Source organism: Macaca fascicularis, chromosome 10, assembly GCF_037993035.2.
Source record: "Macaca fascicularis isolate 582-1 chromosome 10, T2T-MFA8v1.1".
Taxonomy (NCBI): domain Eukaryota; kingdom Metazoa; phylum Chordata; class Mammalia; order Primates; family Cercopithecidae; genus Macaca; species Macaca fascicularis.
Window position 1 is genome coordinate 35,193,227 of NC_088384.1, and position 17,722 is coordinate 35,210,948.

Below are 17,722 nucleotides of genomic sequence, written 5' to 3' on the forward strand. Positions count from 1 at the left end.
CTTACATTCCTGGTTCCCTCCCTTTTGCTTTTATATTTGAGTTTTTTTTTTTTTTTTTTTTTTTGAGACGGAGTCTTGCTCTGTCACCCAGGCTGGAGTGCAGTGGCCGGATCTCAGCTCACTGCAAGCTCCACCTCCCGGGTTTACGCCATTCTCCTGCCTCAGCCTCCCGAGTAGCTGGGACTACAGGCACCTGCCACCTCGCTCGGCTAGCTTTTTGTATTTTTTAGTAGAGACGGGGTTTCACTGTGTTAGCCAGGATGGTCTCGATCTCCTGACCTCGTGATCCGCCCGTCTCAGCCTCCCAAAGTGCTGGGATTACAGGCGTGAGCCACCGCACCCGGCTATATTTGAGTCTTTGAAGTACAATTAGCTCTTTCCAGTATTGCTTGTCCTTGTGAGTTATATCGAATACCCGTAGTATGGGTAATATTCCATTGTTGAAAAAATTTAGCCATGGCTTTACTACAATATCCTGGTCCGTTATCAGTTTTGATTTTTTTCTGAGATTCCCATAACTGTGTTTGACATGTGGCCCAATAAAAGGTGAATAGATATCTACTGAAATATGAACAAATGGCAATTTTCCAAAAGAAGGAATATGTGTTACATCCATCTGCCAGATGGAATTTGGAGATAAACCTGTAGGGTTAATGCCTGTTCCTTGATGTGGCAGATGCAGGACTTGGCAGGCAGAACAGTGTTGTGCAATTTCTTTAGCTTGTTTCCATGATGGACCATATCTTTTTCTAAGGCTTGCAGCATTAAGATGGATTAAAGAATGAAATGTTTGTGCATCAGCAAAGTCTGCAGACACCAATGCATCTGCCCTTTGATTAAGTTTAGTTAAAGGACCAGGGAAGTCAGTATGTGCTCTCATATGAGTGATATAGAAAGGGGACTGCCTTTGTTATACTGCTTGCTGTAAAGAATAAAATAAAAGATTAAGTTGTTCATTAGTCACATTTCGAACTAAGGCACATTCAATATTTTGCGAGCCTTGCACTACATAGGCTGAATCAGAAACAATGTTTACTGGCTGTTTAAAAGTTTTTAACACTGTTATCATAACCATAAGTTCAGTCCTTTGAGCAGAAGCAAAGTCAGTTTGAAAAACTTGCTGTTGAGGTCCTGCAAAGGAGGCTTTTCCATTACTAGATCCATCAGTAGAAACAGTAATGGCCCCTTCAAGAGGGGCTTTTTTAGTAATAGAAGGCAATATCCAGGATGTTAATTTTAGAAACAGGAAGATTTTAGACTTAGGATAATGATTATCAAGGATGCCAACAAAACCGGCCAAATTAACCTGCCATTCTTGGGAATTAATATAGGCTTGTTGAATTTGTTGTTTAGTAAATGGAACTATAATCTGATTTGGATCATATCCCATTAGCTTTGTTGTGTGCAGCCTCACTCGTCCTACTAGCACGGCAATTTGATCTAAGTACAGAGTGAGCGTTTTGGTTGTATTGTGAGGTAGAAAAAGCTACTCAACCAGATCATCCTGTTGAACTATAACTCTTGTAGGTGAATGCTTAGTAGGAAAAACTAAAAACTGTAATGGTTGTATCGGACTAATCCATTCTACTTGTGCTTGCTGAATTTTTCCTCAATTAATTGAAGTTCCTCCAATGCTTCTTTGGACAGGGAGTGTTTACTGTTAAGGTTAGAATCACCTTGTAAAGTAGAAGAGAGGTGAGACATAGCATAGGTAGGTGCCTAAAGTTGGAAGAATCCAATTAATGTCTCCTAAACATTTTTGGAAACCATTTAGGGTTTCTAAATTATCTCTTTGGATTTGAACCTTTTGAGGAGGCTTAATAGCACTTTGCTCTACCTTCATTCCTAGATATTGAAAGGGAATAGAAGTTTGGATTTTATCAGGGGCTATAATTAACCCTGCTGCATTTATAGCCTTTTCTAACTGTTTGTAGCACAACATCAATTCTTCCTACTTTCAGCTGTACACAGAGTAACATCCATGTAATGGATAACATAACATTTTTTGAACTGTTCTCTAACTGGCTTAACAGCTTTCCTGACATAAGTTTGACAAATAGTCAGGCTATTTAGCATGCCTTGTGGTAGTACTTTCCAATAGTATCTGTCCACTGGTTCTTTTTTTTTTTTGAGACGGAGTCTCGCTCTGTCACCCAGGCTAGAGTGCAGTGACTGGATCTCGGCTCACTACGAGCTCCACCTCCTGGGTTTACACCATTCTCCTGCCTCAGCCTCTTGAGTAGCTGGGACTACAGGTGCCTGCCACCTCGCCAGGCTAGTTTTTTGTATTTTTTAGTAGAGATGGGGTTTCACCGTGTTACTGGTTCTTTATTATTTACAGTGGGAACAGTAAAAGCAAATTTTTCATAATATTGGGCAGCTAAAGGAATGGTAAAAAAGCAATCCTTTAGATCTATCACTATGAGAGGACAGTATTTTGGAATCATTGTTGGGGAGGGCAGCCCTGGTTATACTATGCCCATGGGTTGAATCACAGCATTAACAACCCTTAAATCTGTTAACATTATCAATTTCCCTGATTTTTTTCTTAATGACAAATACAGGAGAATTCCAAGGGGAGAAAGTAGGCTCTATATGTCCCTTTTGCAATTGTTCCTGCACCAGTTCTTTTAAAGCCTCTAGTTTTTCCTGTTTCAGTGGCCATTGCTCCACCCAAACCAGTTTGTCAGTTAGCCTAACAAGAGGAATGGGAGCCAGAGGCTCAACAATGGCCGCTGCTAAAAATGATACCCCAATCTAGTCCGATCTGTTTGCCCTTTTAATTCTAAAGGTTCTGATTGGCCATTTTATCTTTTCCTAATCCTTTTCCTGGGTGATATCCCATATTTCTCATCATTTTTCTACTATTATTACTATATTGATCTGTAGGAATAGATATTTCAGTATCCCATTGTTGCAATAAGTCTCTACCCCATAAATTGACAGGAATAGGTGTAATGATAGGTTGGATGGTCCCTTCCTGACCATCCAGCCCTTGACATGGTAAAATCAAAGAAGTTTGAAAAACTTCCGAGGCAGCTCCTACTCCAACACCACCAATGGATGCCTTTTGCTTAGGGCAGTGCCGGAGCCATTGATTTATAGCAATAATAGAGACATCAGCTCCAGTATCTACTAGTCCTTCAAAATCTTTTCCCTGAATAGTTACTGTGCAAATAGATCTTTTGTCAGACACTTGATTAACCCAATACACAGCCTTTCCTACTGGATTAGTATTACCAAAGCCTCCTGTTCTTTTCACTGTGCTGCTTCCTAGTTTTATGTAAGGTAACAGCAACAACTGAGCAATTCTTTCTCCTGGGAAGGCAGACCATGGAGTTGAGGAATGAATAGCTAATTGAATTTCTGTGGTATAATCAGAGTCAATTATTCCTGTATGTACACCTTTTAAATTTAGGATAGACCTTCCAAGTAATAGACTGACTGTTCCTGAGGGTAAGTTCCCCTAACTCCCATGAGGACGTTCTTTGGTGGCTCCCCAGGAAGTAAGGACACAGGAATTGTGCTGTAGAGGTCTATGGAAACACTGCCTGCTGAGGTGGGGGACAATTGTACATTTGTAAGGGCACTGGCTGTGCCAGGTATGCCTCGGTCTTGAACCCCTCTTCCCATTTCCTGAAAGAGGTTGTCCATCTTTGCTAAATTTAGAATGACACTGACTTGCCCAGTGATTGCCTTTCTTACACTGGGGACATAAACTGGGACTTTTCTGTTGATTGATGGTATTTTTGCCTTTTGATTTCCTTTTTTACATTCCTTTCTTGTGTGTCCAAATTTCCCACAATTAAAGCAAGAGCCTGAGAAATGGGGCATATTCTTTCCTACTCTTAATCCAACCATAGCCTGAGATAAAACAGTAGCCTTATGTAAGTTACCTCCAATGCCACTGCAAGCCTTAATATATTCAGCTAAATGAGCCTTCTCTCTCAGGGGTCTAATAGCAGTTTGACACTCTGCATTAGCATTTTCTTATGCAAGAAGCTGTATTACAACATCATGAGCTGTTTTGTCAGTTAAGGCTTTATACACAGCCTCTTGGAGCTGAGCAATAAAATCAATATATGGTTCTTTAGGTCCTTGTGGGACAGAACTGAAAGAAGCATATTTTTCCCCTGTAATATTTATCCTTTCTCATGCCTGTAAGCACACAGAGCACAGCTGAACAATGGCAACATCCTCCATTACTGCTTGATTTTCTAACTGACCCCAATTAGGGCTGATTCCCATTAGCTGGTCAAAGGAAACAGGCACAGGTGGCTGCACTTGTGTGTTTTCCCTTGCCTGCATTTGAGCTTCATCAACCCACCAGGTTTTTAACTGCAGGTACTGAGATGGAGTGAGAACAGATTTTTATCAAAGTATCCCAATCATATGGTATTAATCTATTATCAAGAGGCATATTTTAAAATAAAGTTTACACAAAAGGAGAGTTTGGTCCATATTGACTAATGGCTTGCTTAAATTCCTTTAGTAACTTAAAAGGAAAAGTGGCCCAATTAGCTATAGTCTGTCCTCCCTGCTGATTATAGTAACGGGAAATTGCCATGCTTCAAGGTCTCCCTCAGCTCTAGCTTTTTAAATTGAATTTTGTATAGCACCATCAATTGCTCCAGGTTTTAATGTTGCAACTACAGGAGCAGTAAGTTTTTCAGCTAATTTATTTTCTCACCCATTAAGAGGAGAGAGAGGAGGTGGCCATTCACTTAATTCAGGAGCTGGAGCCGACAGGCCAGTAAAACATACCTTTTTTAGTTTTCCCTTCTTTTCATTAATCTCCTCCAGTAGCTCTTCCTCACACTCAGAATCTGAAGTTAGTTTTTAACACTCGTCCTCTTCCTCATCTGAATCTGCCGCATCAAACCAATTCTCTCCCATTCATCCAACTCCATAGTCCCTTGTTCTAGAAACCATGGGCAAAACTTCTTTACTGTGCTAAAGAGTGATAACAAATTCTGAGTACTAACTTTCATTCTCCCTCTTCGTAATAAATGCCTTAAGAAACTGAAATAAGCAGAATGTCTGCTTTCACTTTGTCCCATTGTCACCCTCGTTCTTCTGAGCACTTAGCTTTCCTGCTGAGCTTCTTTTAGACGTCCTTGGGTGTCCTTTGACAATGCTTCCTCTGCTTTCACACGCTCTAGTGTTCCTTTACCGGGGTCTTTGTTGCCCCACGTTGGGCAGCCAGGAATGTTGGGGCAATAAGACCCAACACCAGGTCTTGGGGGCGATGAAGTCTGGCAGACAAAGGAATGAGAAAAAGACAGTTTGAAAGAGAGAGTGGGACCATCACCAGTGTGGAGGCTGCAAAGGCCCGGAGCTCTGGGAGCCCACGCTATTTATTGGTGCTCAAACAAAGAAACAGGTGGTGAGAATGTGGAGGTAGAAAGGAAGCTGTATCAAGTGAATGATAAACATATGGCTGCTTGAGATAATGGGAGTGCTAGAAGCAAGGAGCCAGCAAGTCTAGCAGACATGCAAGCCCTGCCTCAGCTTCTCTCCCAACACTCAGGTTTTCTCCCAACAGGAAGCTGCTAGAACATTCTTGTACACATTGTTTTGTAGAAATCTGCTTTCATTTGTCTTGGATAAACACCTAGGGGAAGGATCGCTAGGTCCTATGTTTGACTTTATAAGGAACTGTTAAAGTGCTTTCCAGAGTAGCTGTGCCATTTTGTGTTTCTGCCAGCAGCACGTGACAGTTCTGCCTGCTCGGCAGCTTTGCCAGAAATCTTTTGATTTCATGTTTTCTAGTGGGGATGCAGTTCTTATATCATCGTGGTTTCAATTTGCATTTCCCTAATGAAGAATGATGTTCTACATCTTTTCATGAACTTTTTTTTGCCAGTTTGTCTATCTTCTCTGGTCAAGTGTCTGGTCAAACATTTTACCGTTAAAAAAGTTTAACTGAGGCCAGGTGCAGTGGCTCACGCCTGTAATCCCAGCACTTTGGGAGGATGAGGCGGGCGGATCACCTGAGGTCAGGAGTTCGAGACCAGCCTGACCAACATGGAGAAACCCCGTCTCTACTAAAAATACAAAATTAGCCGGGTGTGGTGGCACATGCCTGTAATCCCAGCTACTCTGGAGGCTGAGGCAGGAGAATCACTTGAACCTGGGAGGTGGAGGTTGCAGTGAGCCAAGATCTCACCATTGTACTCCAGCCTGGGCAACAAGAGCAAAACTCCATCTCAAAAAAAAAAAGAAAAAAAAAAAAAAAAAGAAAAAAAAAGTTTAATTGGGCTGGGTGCGGTGGCTCACAGCTGTAATCTGAACACTTTGGGAGGCCTAGACAGGTGGATCACTTTAGGTCAGGAGATCAAGACCAGCCTGGCCAACATAGCGAAACCCTGTCTCCACTAAAAATACAAAAATTAGCCAGTCGTGGTGGCACGTGCTTGTAGTCACAGCTACTTGGGAGGCTGAGGTAGGAGAATCACTTGAACCCAAGAGGTGGAAGCTGCAGTGAGCCAAGATCACACCACTCTACTTGAGCCTGGGTGACAGAGCAAAACTGAATCTTTTTTTTTTTTTTTTTTTTTTTGTTGTTGTTGTTGAGACGGAGTCTCGCTCTGTCGCCCGGGCTGGAGTGCAGTGGCCGGATCTCAGCTCACTGCAAGCTCCGCCTCCCGGGTTTACGCCATTCTCCTGCCTCAGCCTCCCGTGTAGCTGGGACTACAGGCGCCCGCCACCTCGCCCGGCTAATTTTTTTTATTTTTTTAGTAGAGACGGGGTTTCACCATGTTAGCCAGGATGGTCTCGATCTCCTGACCTCGTGATCCGCCCGTCTCGGCCTCCCAAAGTGCTAGGATTACAGGCTTGAGCCACCGCGCCCGGCCGCAAAACTGAATCTTAAAAAAAAAGTTAAATTGTTTTCTTATTGATTTATAAGATATAAGGCAGCTGTGGTTGTGTGTGCCTGTTGTCCCAGCTACTTGGGAGACCAAGGCAGGAGGATTGCTTGAAACTTGAGCTCAGGAGTGTAAGGTCATCCTGGGCAACATAGTGAGACCCTTTGTATAAATGATAAACAAAAAAATTAAAAATGCATGCATATCTCACTGTGCCAGGCTGAATGATGCTCCCCCAGAGATGTTCACATCCTAATCTCCAGAACCTGTGAATTTCTGACCTTACCTGGCAAAAGGGACTTTGCAAATGTGATTCAACTAAGGATCTTGAGAGGGGGAGATTATCCTGCATTACCTTGTGGCTCTGGTAATGTAATCACAGGAGTCCTCAAAAGAGGGAACCTGGAGGGCCAGAGTCAAAGATAGAGATGTGGCCACAGAAGCAGAAGTCCATGTGCCTTGGGACCATAAGCCAAGGAAGCCATGCTGCCTCTAGGAGCTGGGAAAGGCAAGGGAGCAACGCCTCCCAGGAGCACCAGGATGAGCTAGCCTTGCTGACACTGTGACTTCAGCCAGGCTGAGGCTGACTGTGGACGCTGGGCCTCTGTAACTGTAAGTTGCTTAACTTTATGTTCGTTTGTGGGAATATGCAGGCACTCTTCGTTCAGTGGAGGACTCGAAGCTATCTCTTCTGACTCTAAGTCTGTGCTGCTTCTGTTCCTACCATTGTTCAGGGTGGAAAGGAGCAGGGTCATTCGGGTGGTGGGGACAGTGTGAGGAAGTCCGCAAGTAAACATGAACGCTGTGGCCCAGGGAGCAGGTGAGTCTCAGTTACAGCAGAACGTGTTGGGAGAGCAGGAGGTAAGGTCCACTGGGTGGATCCACTAGGCTTTGGAGGCAGAGTTTGGGCTGGAGATGGTGAGAAACCATGTAGCAGTTGGAGCACTTAGAGGTTTGTCAGAAGGGTCAGGGCCGCTGGCCCAGGCAGAAGCAGGTGCTGGGGAGACAGCACTCGCCTGCCCCCTCACTGGGCTCTGATGGGATGCATGCCATGTGGGCTGTTCATTATTATTGAACAGCGCTGCCCAGCTCCATGGACCAAGCTGCTTTTGTGAGCGAGGGGTGGGGAATCCAGGCCAAGACCATCTCATCTCTCAGGGACCCTCTGGCTGATTGGACAGCTCCATCTCTCACTATTCTCCAAACTGTTGCTGGCCTCGCTGAGGACATTCTGAGCTGGTGCTATCATCCCGGGCTGCACTTCACTCCAGTCCACCTTCACCTTACTTTATTATCCCGCACCCTGAAAAGGCATTGCTGAAGGGGGCCTTGTGCATTGGAAGCCAAATACGCCTCTGTCTGGGAGCTGCAAGGTTTGCAGTGGTCATCTTTGCTGCTTCTGCCCCAGTGTCACACTCTCAAGAGTGAGAACATGGGCAGGATTGTCAATGGCGTCACTCCCCTGTCTTGCCACTGGGATCTCCGACTGATGCTGGTCCTAGGATTCAGGTTGCCTCCAGACTATGGGACAATGAATTTTCCATTCTGTTTTCTACTTCTTCCCAGCCTAGGGCAGTTCAAAGCCAGCTTCTTTTGGGAAACCTGCCCTGATAGCACCACCTAACTAAAAACACTGATTTTCTGTGCTGCTCATTTTCAGTGGTAAGTGTTTGTGAATTCAGCTTTTCATTGCACATGGTCTCATGTGACTCTCTAGTGGTCCTGGAGAAGCAAGGGTGAGATGGATGCTTCGTCTGGTGAGGTTACAGACTTCCTGAGGACTGAACAGTTTTTCTTCCTTTGTGTCATGTCCCACCAAATAGACGATAAACCACTAGAGGATAGGTACTGTTTGACATGAAAACAAAGTTTACGGTGCCAATCATTGTTCAGTAAACTTGCCAGGGAAATAAGGAGTGGAGAGGCCATTTGTTAATTGAAAAGGCATTTCCTGTCTAGTGGGGTAGATTCCTAAATTTAGGGCTAAACGTGTCATGCAGGTCTAATTTTCTGCATCGTGCAAACACAGTCCCTTTTGCTTCTTTTGTGTACGCTCTTTGCATTTGTTCCACAGACACCTAATGTTTATAGAATGCCCTGTGCAAGAGAGATGGATGATTCAATGGTGAACGACAGGTGATTTTTCTCTGCAGGTGGCTATCTTAGCCACTCCAAGGCTTTAACTATCTTTGTGAACATCAGTCACAATTCTCCAGCCACAGTCTCAAGCTCCTTCCCCAAATCCATTTCCTATTTTAGAGGTTAGGCAACCTTTGCAAATGTTAAGATGCAGGTGGTTAGACCTGCACCCCAAGAGGAGCTGAGGTAATGCTTCTCTTTGCCAGGAGGGGTGCATGACATTGCCTGACCCGTTGAAGCAGTGGGCACCATGGGGGCGGGGGGCGGTGGTCAGGGGATGCTAACAGGCACAGCTGGCCCTCCTCACCTGTGGGTTCTACATCAGTGGGTTCTGGATTCAACTGGGGATTCAACCACCTGGTGTACAAATATTCAAAAAATATGTGGCTTTACTGAACATGTACAACATTTTCTTCTTGTCATTATTCTTTAAACAACTATTGACATAGCATTTACATTGAATTAGGTATCAGAAGTAATCTAGAGCTGATTGAAAGTGGATGCAGGGTGTGCATAGGTTGTCTGCAAATGCTGCGCTGTTCTCTCTCAGGAGCTAGAGCACCTGCAATGTTGGTATCTTCAAGAGAAGGTCCTGGAACCAATCCCCTATGGATACCGAGGAATGACGGTATTTGGGTTTTGATAGAAAGCTGAGAAGCCCAGAACATCAGAGATAACCTCCTAGCAGTAGGAAGCCGAGTTAAAATCAGGAGAAGCCAGTGGCTAAATTCAGAGTCATTTTACACAAAAGAGCAAAACACATGTTTTATAACAATGGAGGAAAAACTCAGTGATCACCCACCTAAGTGAATAAAAGTTACAGTGATAGTTACAACAACATGGCAATAGGGTATATTGAGAAGGAAGATGTCCTTCAAGAGTTTATGGTTTGGTGGGGGGAGCCAGAGCCTCTCTGAGGATGCACCCTCATCCTTTGGAAGCACTGACCTGGCCCGTGGGCCCATAGACATGGGAATAGTGCGTGAGCCGGCAAAGTCTCAGCAACCCCTTAATTCAGTTTGTCTCCTTAGACAGCATCCATCTCCCTAGTCCTCCATCAGCTCCTTTTCCAGTTTCCCCCAACCTGCACTTGTTTTTGCAAGGCAGGGGGGGAGTTGTCTGTGCTTAGGACAATTCCTCACATTGCCAGGAGAGGGCAGCAGATCACTCTCCCATCACAGTTGCTGCCTTGGCCATCTCCGGGATTCCAGTCATTTTTCAAGGGTTATTGAGTGCGTATGGAATAGGAGACCATTCCAGCCTCAGTTTGGGCCAGGCACTGGGAATGCAAAGCCGACTGAGATATGGGGTCCGGCTCTGCAGGAGCCCGTGGTCTAAGAAGGCGAGGCAGCAATGGAAACAGAAACAGGTCCAAAGAGTGGGGTGAGGCACTGGGGCAGAAGGCTCTTCAGGGGACTATCGGGTCCCCATGAGGTGGCAGAGGAGGGGCATCAGAAAACACCCAGCAGGAAGAGGTGCTAGGGCTGAGTCTTGGAAGCAGGTAAATTTTGGCAGTTCCTAGGCCAGGCAAGGCACCCCAGGCATGGGGAGCTGGGCTGAGCGCGACACCACAGGGCGGACTCGGGCTCAAACATAGGGTGCTGGGGCAGAAGGAGCATCTCAGGGAGGGGAGGATCAGAGGGCTGTCCTCCCTGGCCATGCTAAGGAATCTGTGCCAGGACCCAAAGGGAACCGGGGGCCACTGAAGGGTTTCATCAGGAGAACAACCAAAGCAGACCTGCACTTTTAAATGACAGCTTCCTGTTCTGGCTGTGGAGGATGGACATGGCAGGATGGAGAAGGGCAGGCCTGAAGGCCGCTGGCCGGGTCAGCTTGGCTTGAACTAGGTAGGAGAGCGATGGTGGTGGTCTGAACTAAGGCAGGAGCAGTGGGAGTGGAAAAGGGGGTGGGCGTGAGGTTGAAATGACAGGTTCCGGTCTTCGGCTGGATGGGGCCAGATGAGGGCAGAGGTCTTTCAGCTTTTTGGCTTTAGTGGCTGGAGTGAGTGCTGGTGGCAGCTGATGAGACGAACCCAGGGGAGGAAGACAGATCTCTGGAGAAAGACTATGAGTCATTGACAAATATGGGGCATCCCACTGTTCCCCATTTCATTCCCACTACACCCCCTAATCTAGATCTTTGCTGTTTTTCACCAGTTCTGAAATAGTGGCTTCTTGTTGGGTCTCACAAGGTCCAGTCTCTCTGTTGGAGGTGCCTGGGAATTCTTTATTTCAATACGTGCTGATGAACAACCTGTCAGGGACAGCCACTGTGATGAGTTCCTCCTCCCACAGAGCTTATGGCCTAGTGCAGAGGGAAGGTAGTGAAGGAAGAGACAGATGGTGAAGCTGATGTTGAAGTCCAGTGTGCAGCACGGTCTCATAAGTGAAGAACAGGCTGCAAGGAGAACATTCCAGGCAGGTCCTGTGCTCTGGACTTCAGAGTGCCAATGAGGTTTCCTAAAGGAATGCCATCTGGGCTCAACTGGATAGGCAGGGGTTCCCCAGTGAGGGGGTGGGGTGGCAGTGGGCCAGGGCTGGGGAGAAGGGGCTTCTGTGGGGCTAGAAGGGGTGGGTGCAGTGCCTGACCCTGCGGCGCAGGACATGAGAAGCAGGCAGCCTCCACTTGAGAGGACACTGGGGGTGGGCAGCAAGGATAACAGTGGCAGGGACTGATAGGGTTAGCTTGCACCAAGCTGAGTGGGGAATGAGTTGTGCCAGGCCTCCTGTGGGTGGACGGATCCTCAGGCCTGGAAGGATGTCCTTCTGAAGGAGCCTTCCTAGTTTCTGACAGATTTGGGAATCTGTCAGGTTCCCTCTCTGGGAAGAGGCTACAAACTCTAGGCTAGGCATGGGCAAACTGCAGCCAAGTTTTGTTTTACCAGAACACGGCCATGCTCCTTCACGTATGTGTTATCCATTGTTGCTTTAGTGAGTTGAGTAGTTGCAAGAGACTACATGGTCTGCAAAGCCTCAAACATTTCCTAACTGGCTCTTTATGGAAAAGGTTTGCTAAGCCCTGCTCTAAACTGGCAGGCAGCTTTCTTGAATATAGTTCAGGCCTGGTCTGCATGTGCTGAGACAGTGAGCCCATATCCTAAAGCTGGATCTCCCAAAACGCATGTCCGTCTCAGGTCTTACGAATCTGTGAGTCACTGAGCATATGAATACGCATATGGTCATGTGTCATTTGTGCACATGGTCATGTGTGAACATGCATATGATTGTGCATTAGCATGCATGTGGCCACGTGTAAACGTGCACACGATCGTGTGTGAACATGCACATGGTTATGTGAACATGTGTATGACTATGTGTGAACATGCATGTGAACATGCACGTGGATGTGTGCGAATGTGCACGTGGTCATGTGATGTGAGCTTAAAGGTGCAGTGCCAGGTGGGGATAGGCCTTCCATGAGTGGTCCCTGGGGTTGGCCACTTGCTGCAAGAGGCCTCTTCCTGAATCTTGTCCTAAGCCTGTTAGCACTTGCTTGGCACCATGGAGTGACTCTCTTGCTACTGAATGGGATTCAGATGCCTGAACCTGACCTTCTCCACAGAGGACCCTAGGAGACCATTCCAGCCTGTTTCCACCTCTCTCCAAATACTTACTTGCTTCAGCCAAACCTGAATACTTCCCACTCTGCACACATTACTTTCTCCACCTTGGTGGCCTAATCCTTTGGGGCCCACCTCTCACATTCAGCTCCCTGTTCTTGGTTATTTGGGCTTTTGTCTTGTGTGCTCTGTCAGGTTCTAGGCTTTGTAAGGGTGAATTCCATGTCTCCACTCATTTATATGTGCCCAATAGGGCTGACTCTTGGGAGAGTCTTCATGGTGACTGAGGCCATGGATCCTTTGCACTGTTCCTTGAATTCACTTGACACTTAAATACTCATCCTGAAATGATGCTTTGAAAGTGATGCTTCCAGTCAATTATGGGTTCACTGTATTACAGATCCCTAGCACCCAATACCTGGCACATAAGAAATGAATGAAAAATAGTGAATGAACTCAAGTATGCCTACAAGGTGAGAGGAAAGTGATCCTACTTACTAGGTGTGCTAGGAAGGCATTTTGGACTGTTGGCTTGGCTGTTGCATAGTAGGCCTGGGGCTCTGAAGGCTGGCATTTGCTCATTCTAAACCTCAAATTTCAATAAATTACCACCAAGTGGACAAAGTTCCATTGGCCAGAGCTCTTGGTGTGAATGAATAACATACCTTTTTTGGATGTGATTAATGGACAGGGTGTATACAAAACTAAAAACAATGTGTGCTGACTACCTGTAAGCCATGGTGATAAAGCCCTCTGTATACGTGATCTTACTCAATGCTCGCTACAAACCCATGAAGTGGATTTTCAGACAAACTTTCTATTCTGGAGCATTTTAAACAAGAGGCTAGTGTAGTGAGCTTTCACCTACTCCTCAGCAGATTCAGATATTTGTTATCTCATGTTTCATGTACACTCCTGCATATTTCTCCTCTTCCTCTCTTGTTATTTTATAGCAAATCCCACACATCTTATAATTTCCTCCCTGAATGTCTTGGTATATGTCTGTAAAAGATAAAGATTCTCGTTTTGTTCTTTCAAGACAAGGTCTTTGTCGCCCAGGCTCTGTCGCCCCTGCTGGAGTTCAGTGACACGATTATGGCTCACTGTGGCCTTGACCTCCTGCCTCAGCTTCCTAAGTAGCTGGGACTACAGACCCATGCCCCCATGCCCAGCTAATTTTTAATTTTTATTTTTGTAGAGACAGGGTCTTGCTATGTTGCTCGGGCTGGTCTAGAATTCCCAGCTTCAAACGATCTTCCTGCCTCAGCCTCCCAAAGTACTGAGATTATAGGTATAAACCACTGTGCCCGGTGACAAGAACTCTTTTAAAAACATAATCCCAATGCTATCATCAACCAACCACCCCACACCATTGCTCTTTAATATTGTCCACTCTCCTGTTAGCTCCAAATTTCCAGTAATTTCATATATTTTTTGTTTGTTTGAATGAGGATCCAAATAAAGTCTCTCTTTTGGATTGTTTCATTCATATCTTAGCTTTTTTTTTTGATCCTGAAGGCTTCCCCATTTGATCTCTTTTTTGTCCCTTGCAGTTTATTTATTGAATAAAGTAGGCTGTTTCCCCATAGTTTGGATTTTGCTAACTGTATTCTTATTATGCTGTTTCTCATAGTTTGAATTTTGCTAATTGTATCCTTGTGATGTTAACTTGTTCTTCACTTTGTTCTAGTTTTTATAAATTAGTAGTTTGATCTGAAAGCTTGATCAGATTCAGGTTGGATTTGGGGGGTCAAGGCAAAAAGACTGTGCTAGCTTCTTCCAGCAGGAGGTGTGTACTGTCTGGCCGTCTTTTTTTTTTTTTTTTTTTTTTTTTTTTGGTGATTTTTTTTTTGTTCTTTTTTAACAACCATTGGTCAATTATGGACTGAACAATGATGGTATTGTTGTATCATCCCTTCTTCATTTATGAGCTGCTATACTTCCAGAAAGAGATACTGCTACCCTGAGAAGGGCCTTGCATGAAGAAAAAAAAAGTAAATATGCAAAAGAGATGCTACTTCTTATAAATTATTGTGTTACCCAGTTGTACAATTTATATAGAAACGGCTCGTTAGTGGCTTGCTTTGTTCTTTTTGTTTAACATTTTTCAAAATGATGGTCTGTTTAATTTATATCCTTCAGTGGTGACCACTTTTATTTATTTATTTATTTATTTATTTATTTATTTATTTATTTATGTATTTATTTAGACAGGGATGGTCTAGCTCTGTTGCCTGAGCTGGCATGCAGTGGGGCCATCATGCCACTACAGTCTCAAACTTCTGTGCTTAGGCAATCCTGCCATCTCAGCCTCCTGAGTACCTGGGACCACAGACATGGGCCCTCACGCCTGAGTAATTTAAACATTTTTTGTAGAGACAGGGTCCCCTTACGTTGTCCAGGCTGGTCTTTAACTCCTGGGCTGAAGTGATTCTCCTGCCTCAGCCTCCCAAAGGCATGAGCCACTGCCCGCAGCCCACATTTATTTACTTATTTATTTTTTCTTTTTTTTTGAGACAGAGTTGCGTGGGCTGGAGTGCAATGGCGAGGTCTCGGTTTACTGCAACCTCCGCCTCCCAGGTTCAAGCGATTCTCCTGCCTCAGCTTCCTGAGTAGCAGGGATTGCAGGCATGCGCCACTTAATCCTGCTAATCTTGTATTTTTAATAGAGATGGGGTTTTACCAGGTTGGCCAGGCTGGTCGCAAACTCCTGACCTCAGGTGATCTACCTGCTTTGGCCTCCCAAAGTGCTGGGATTACAGGCGTGAGACACTGTGGCTGGCCAACCCACTTTTATTTTTTATAAAGAAGCATTATGAATGCAGACATTCAAACATATTTGATGTATTTCAATCCCCTGCAATTATTATCCTTATTAATGTACAAAATGTCCTATGTTTGGTTAGAAGGAGTCCCTTCAGATTGGCTCTTCAGATGTGTTGAAATCATCCTAATAATCTTTGATAGATTCCTTGCTATCCAGAGTGACAATGTGTTCCAGGCTTATTTTACACATTTCTGGCCTAGACCTGGAATCAGCACTCTCTCCAGGAAGGCTTGTTTTCTTTTAGTGGACAATGGTATTTTGAGACAATCTTGGTGCTGGGGTAAATATTATAATTTTAAAAGTCAAAAAAATTGCCGGGGGTGGTGGCTCATGTCTGTAATCCTAGCACTTTGGGAGGCTGAGGCGTGTGGATCATCTGAGGTCAGGAGTTCGAGACCAGCCTGGCCAACATGGTGAAACCCTGTCTGGACTAAAAATACAAAAAATTAGCTGGGTGTCATGATGGGAGCCTGTAATCCCAGCTACTTGGGAGGCTGAGGCAGGAGAATCGCTTGAACCTGGGAGGCAGAAGTTGCAGTGAGCTGAGATCGTGCCATTGTACTCCAGCCTGGGCAACAAGAGCGAAACTTTGTCTCGAAAAGAAAAAGAAAAAAAAACCTTAAGAAAATTAACAGCTTTATAGAGGTCTAATTTACACAGTAAAATTCACCCATTTTAAGTGTACCATTCAACCACTTTTTTGTGTGTGTATGTGAGACAAGGTCTCACTTTGATACCAAGGCTGGAGTGTAACGATGCTATCATGGCTCACTGCAGCCTCAACCTCCTGGGATCAGGTGAGCCTCCTGCCTCAGCTTCTTGAGTATCTGAGGCTACAGGCTTGTGCCGCCATATCTGTTTAATTTTTAAAAATTATTTGTAGAGATGGAGTCTCTCTATGTTTCCCAGGCTTGTCTTGAACTCCTGGGCTTTCTTGCCTTGGCCTCCCAAAGTGCTGGGGTTACAGGTGTGAGCCACTGTGCCTGGTCCAATTCAATGATTTTTAGTATATTTAGTATATTTATGGAATTATGTAACCATCACCAAAATCTAGTTTTAGAACATTTCGTTATCCCAGAAAGAAACTTGTGCCCATCACAGGAAGGGGAACATCACACACCAGGGCCTGTTGTGGGGTGAGGGGAGTGGGGAGGAATAGCATTAGGAGATATACCCAATGTAAATGATGAGTTAATGGGTGCAGCACACCAACATGGCACGTGTATACATATGTAACAAACCTGCACATTGTGCACATGCACCCTAGAACTTAAAGTACAAAAAAAAAAAAAAAAAAAGAAACTTGTGCCCATCAGAGTCACTTTTCAGTCTTATTCCCAGCCTTTGACAACAAGTAATCTGCTCTCTGTCCCTATATCAGGCTGTTCTGGACATTTCATATAAACTGAATCATGCAATGTGTGTTCTTTTGCATCTGGCTTCTTTCATGAAGCATTGTGGTGTTGAGGTTGATCACTGTGATAGCATGCCTCAGAACTTCCTTTTGATTGCTGAGGAGTATTCCTTTGTTTTAAAATTCCCCACATTTTAATCCCTTTGTCAGTAGATGGACATTTGGGTTGTCTCCACCTTTTTGTTTCTGCAAACGGTGTTGTGAATATTCACGTACAAGTCTTTGTGTCAAGATACATTTTTATTTTCCCTGGGTAGATACCTATAAGTAAAGTTGCTGGGTTTAAGGCAATTTTATTTTTAATACTTTAAGAAACTCTCATACTATCTTCCAAAAAAGTGGCTGCACCATTTGACATTCCCACTGGCTCTGATTTCTCCGATTTCTCCACCTCCTCTCCAGCACTTGTGTTATCCATCTGATTGGTTATATTCATTCTAGTGGGTGTAAAACGACATCTCATTGTGGATTGATTGGCATTTTCCTAGTGACTAACGATGTTAAACACTTTTAAATGTGCTTATTGGACATTAATATATCATCTTTGGAGAAATGTCTATTCATGTTCTTTTCCCATTTTTAAGTTGGATTGTCTTTTAATATTGAGTTGTAAGAGTTCTTTTGGATATATCGCTTTTTAGACATATGATTTATAAATATTTTCTCCCATTCTTTGGGCTGTCTTTACCTTTTTTGATTGTATCTTTTGATGTGCCAAAGTTTTAAATTCAGCTGACGTTCAATTTACCATTTTTCATTTTCTCACTTTCTCACTTTCCTCCTTTTTCAGGTCTCATTATGTAGCCCTGGCTCATCTCAAACTGTGCTTTTAACATCGTATCTAAGACATCAGTGCCTTACACAAGATCACAAGGATTTACTCCTATGTTTTTTTCTAAGAGTTTTATAGTTTT

At 44.4% G+C, this 17,722-nt stretch overlaps 1 protein-coding gene across 1 annotated transcript in view; it reads right to left on the bottom strand.

Annotated features, from left to right (window-relative positions):
- Positions 1 to 4,793: 4,793 nt before the first annotated feature.
- LOC102117684 (uncharacterized) overlaps positions 4,794 to 17,722 on the bottom strand; it is a 130,809-nt gene continuing 117,880 nt past the window's right edge. Inside the window, exon 6 of the mRNA XM_074003170.1 lies at positions 4,794 to 5,255. Coding sequence (XP_073859271.1) covers positions 5,159 to 5,255 — 97 coding nt within the window. The 3' untranslated portion in view covers positions 4,794 to 5,158. The remainder of the gene's footprint in view (positions 5,256 to 17,722) is intronic.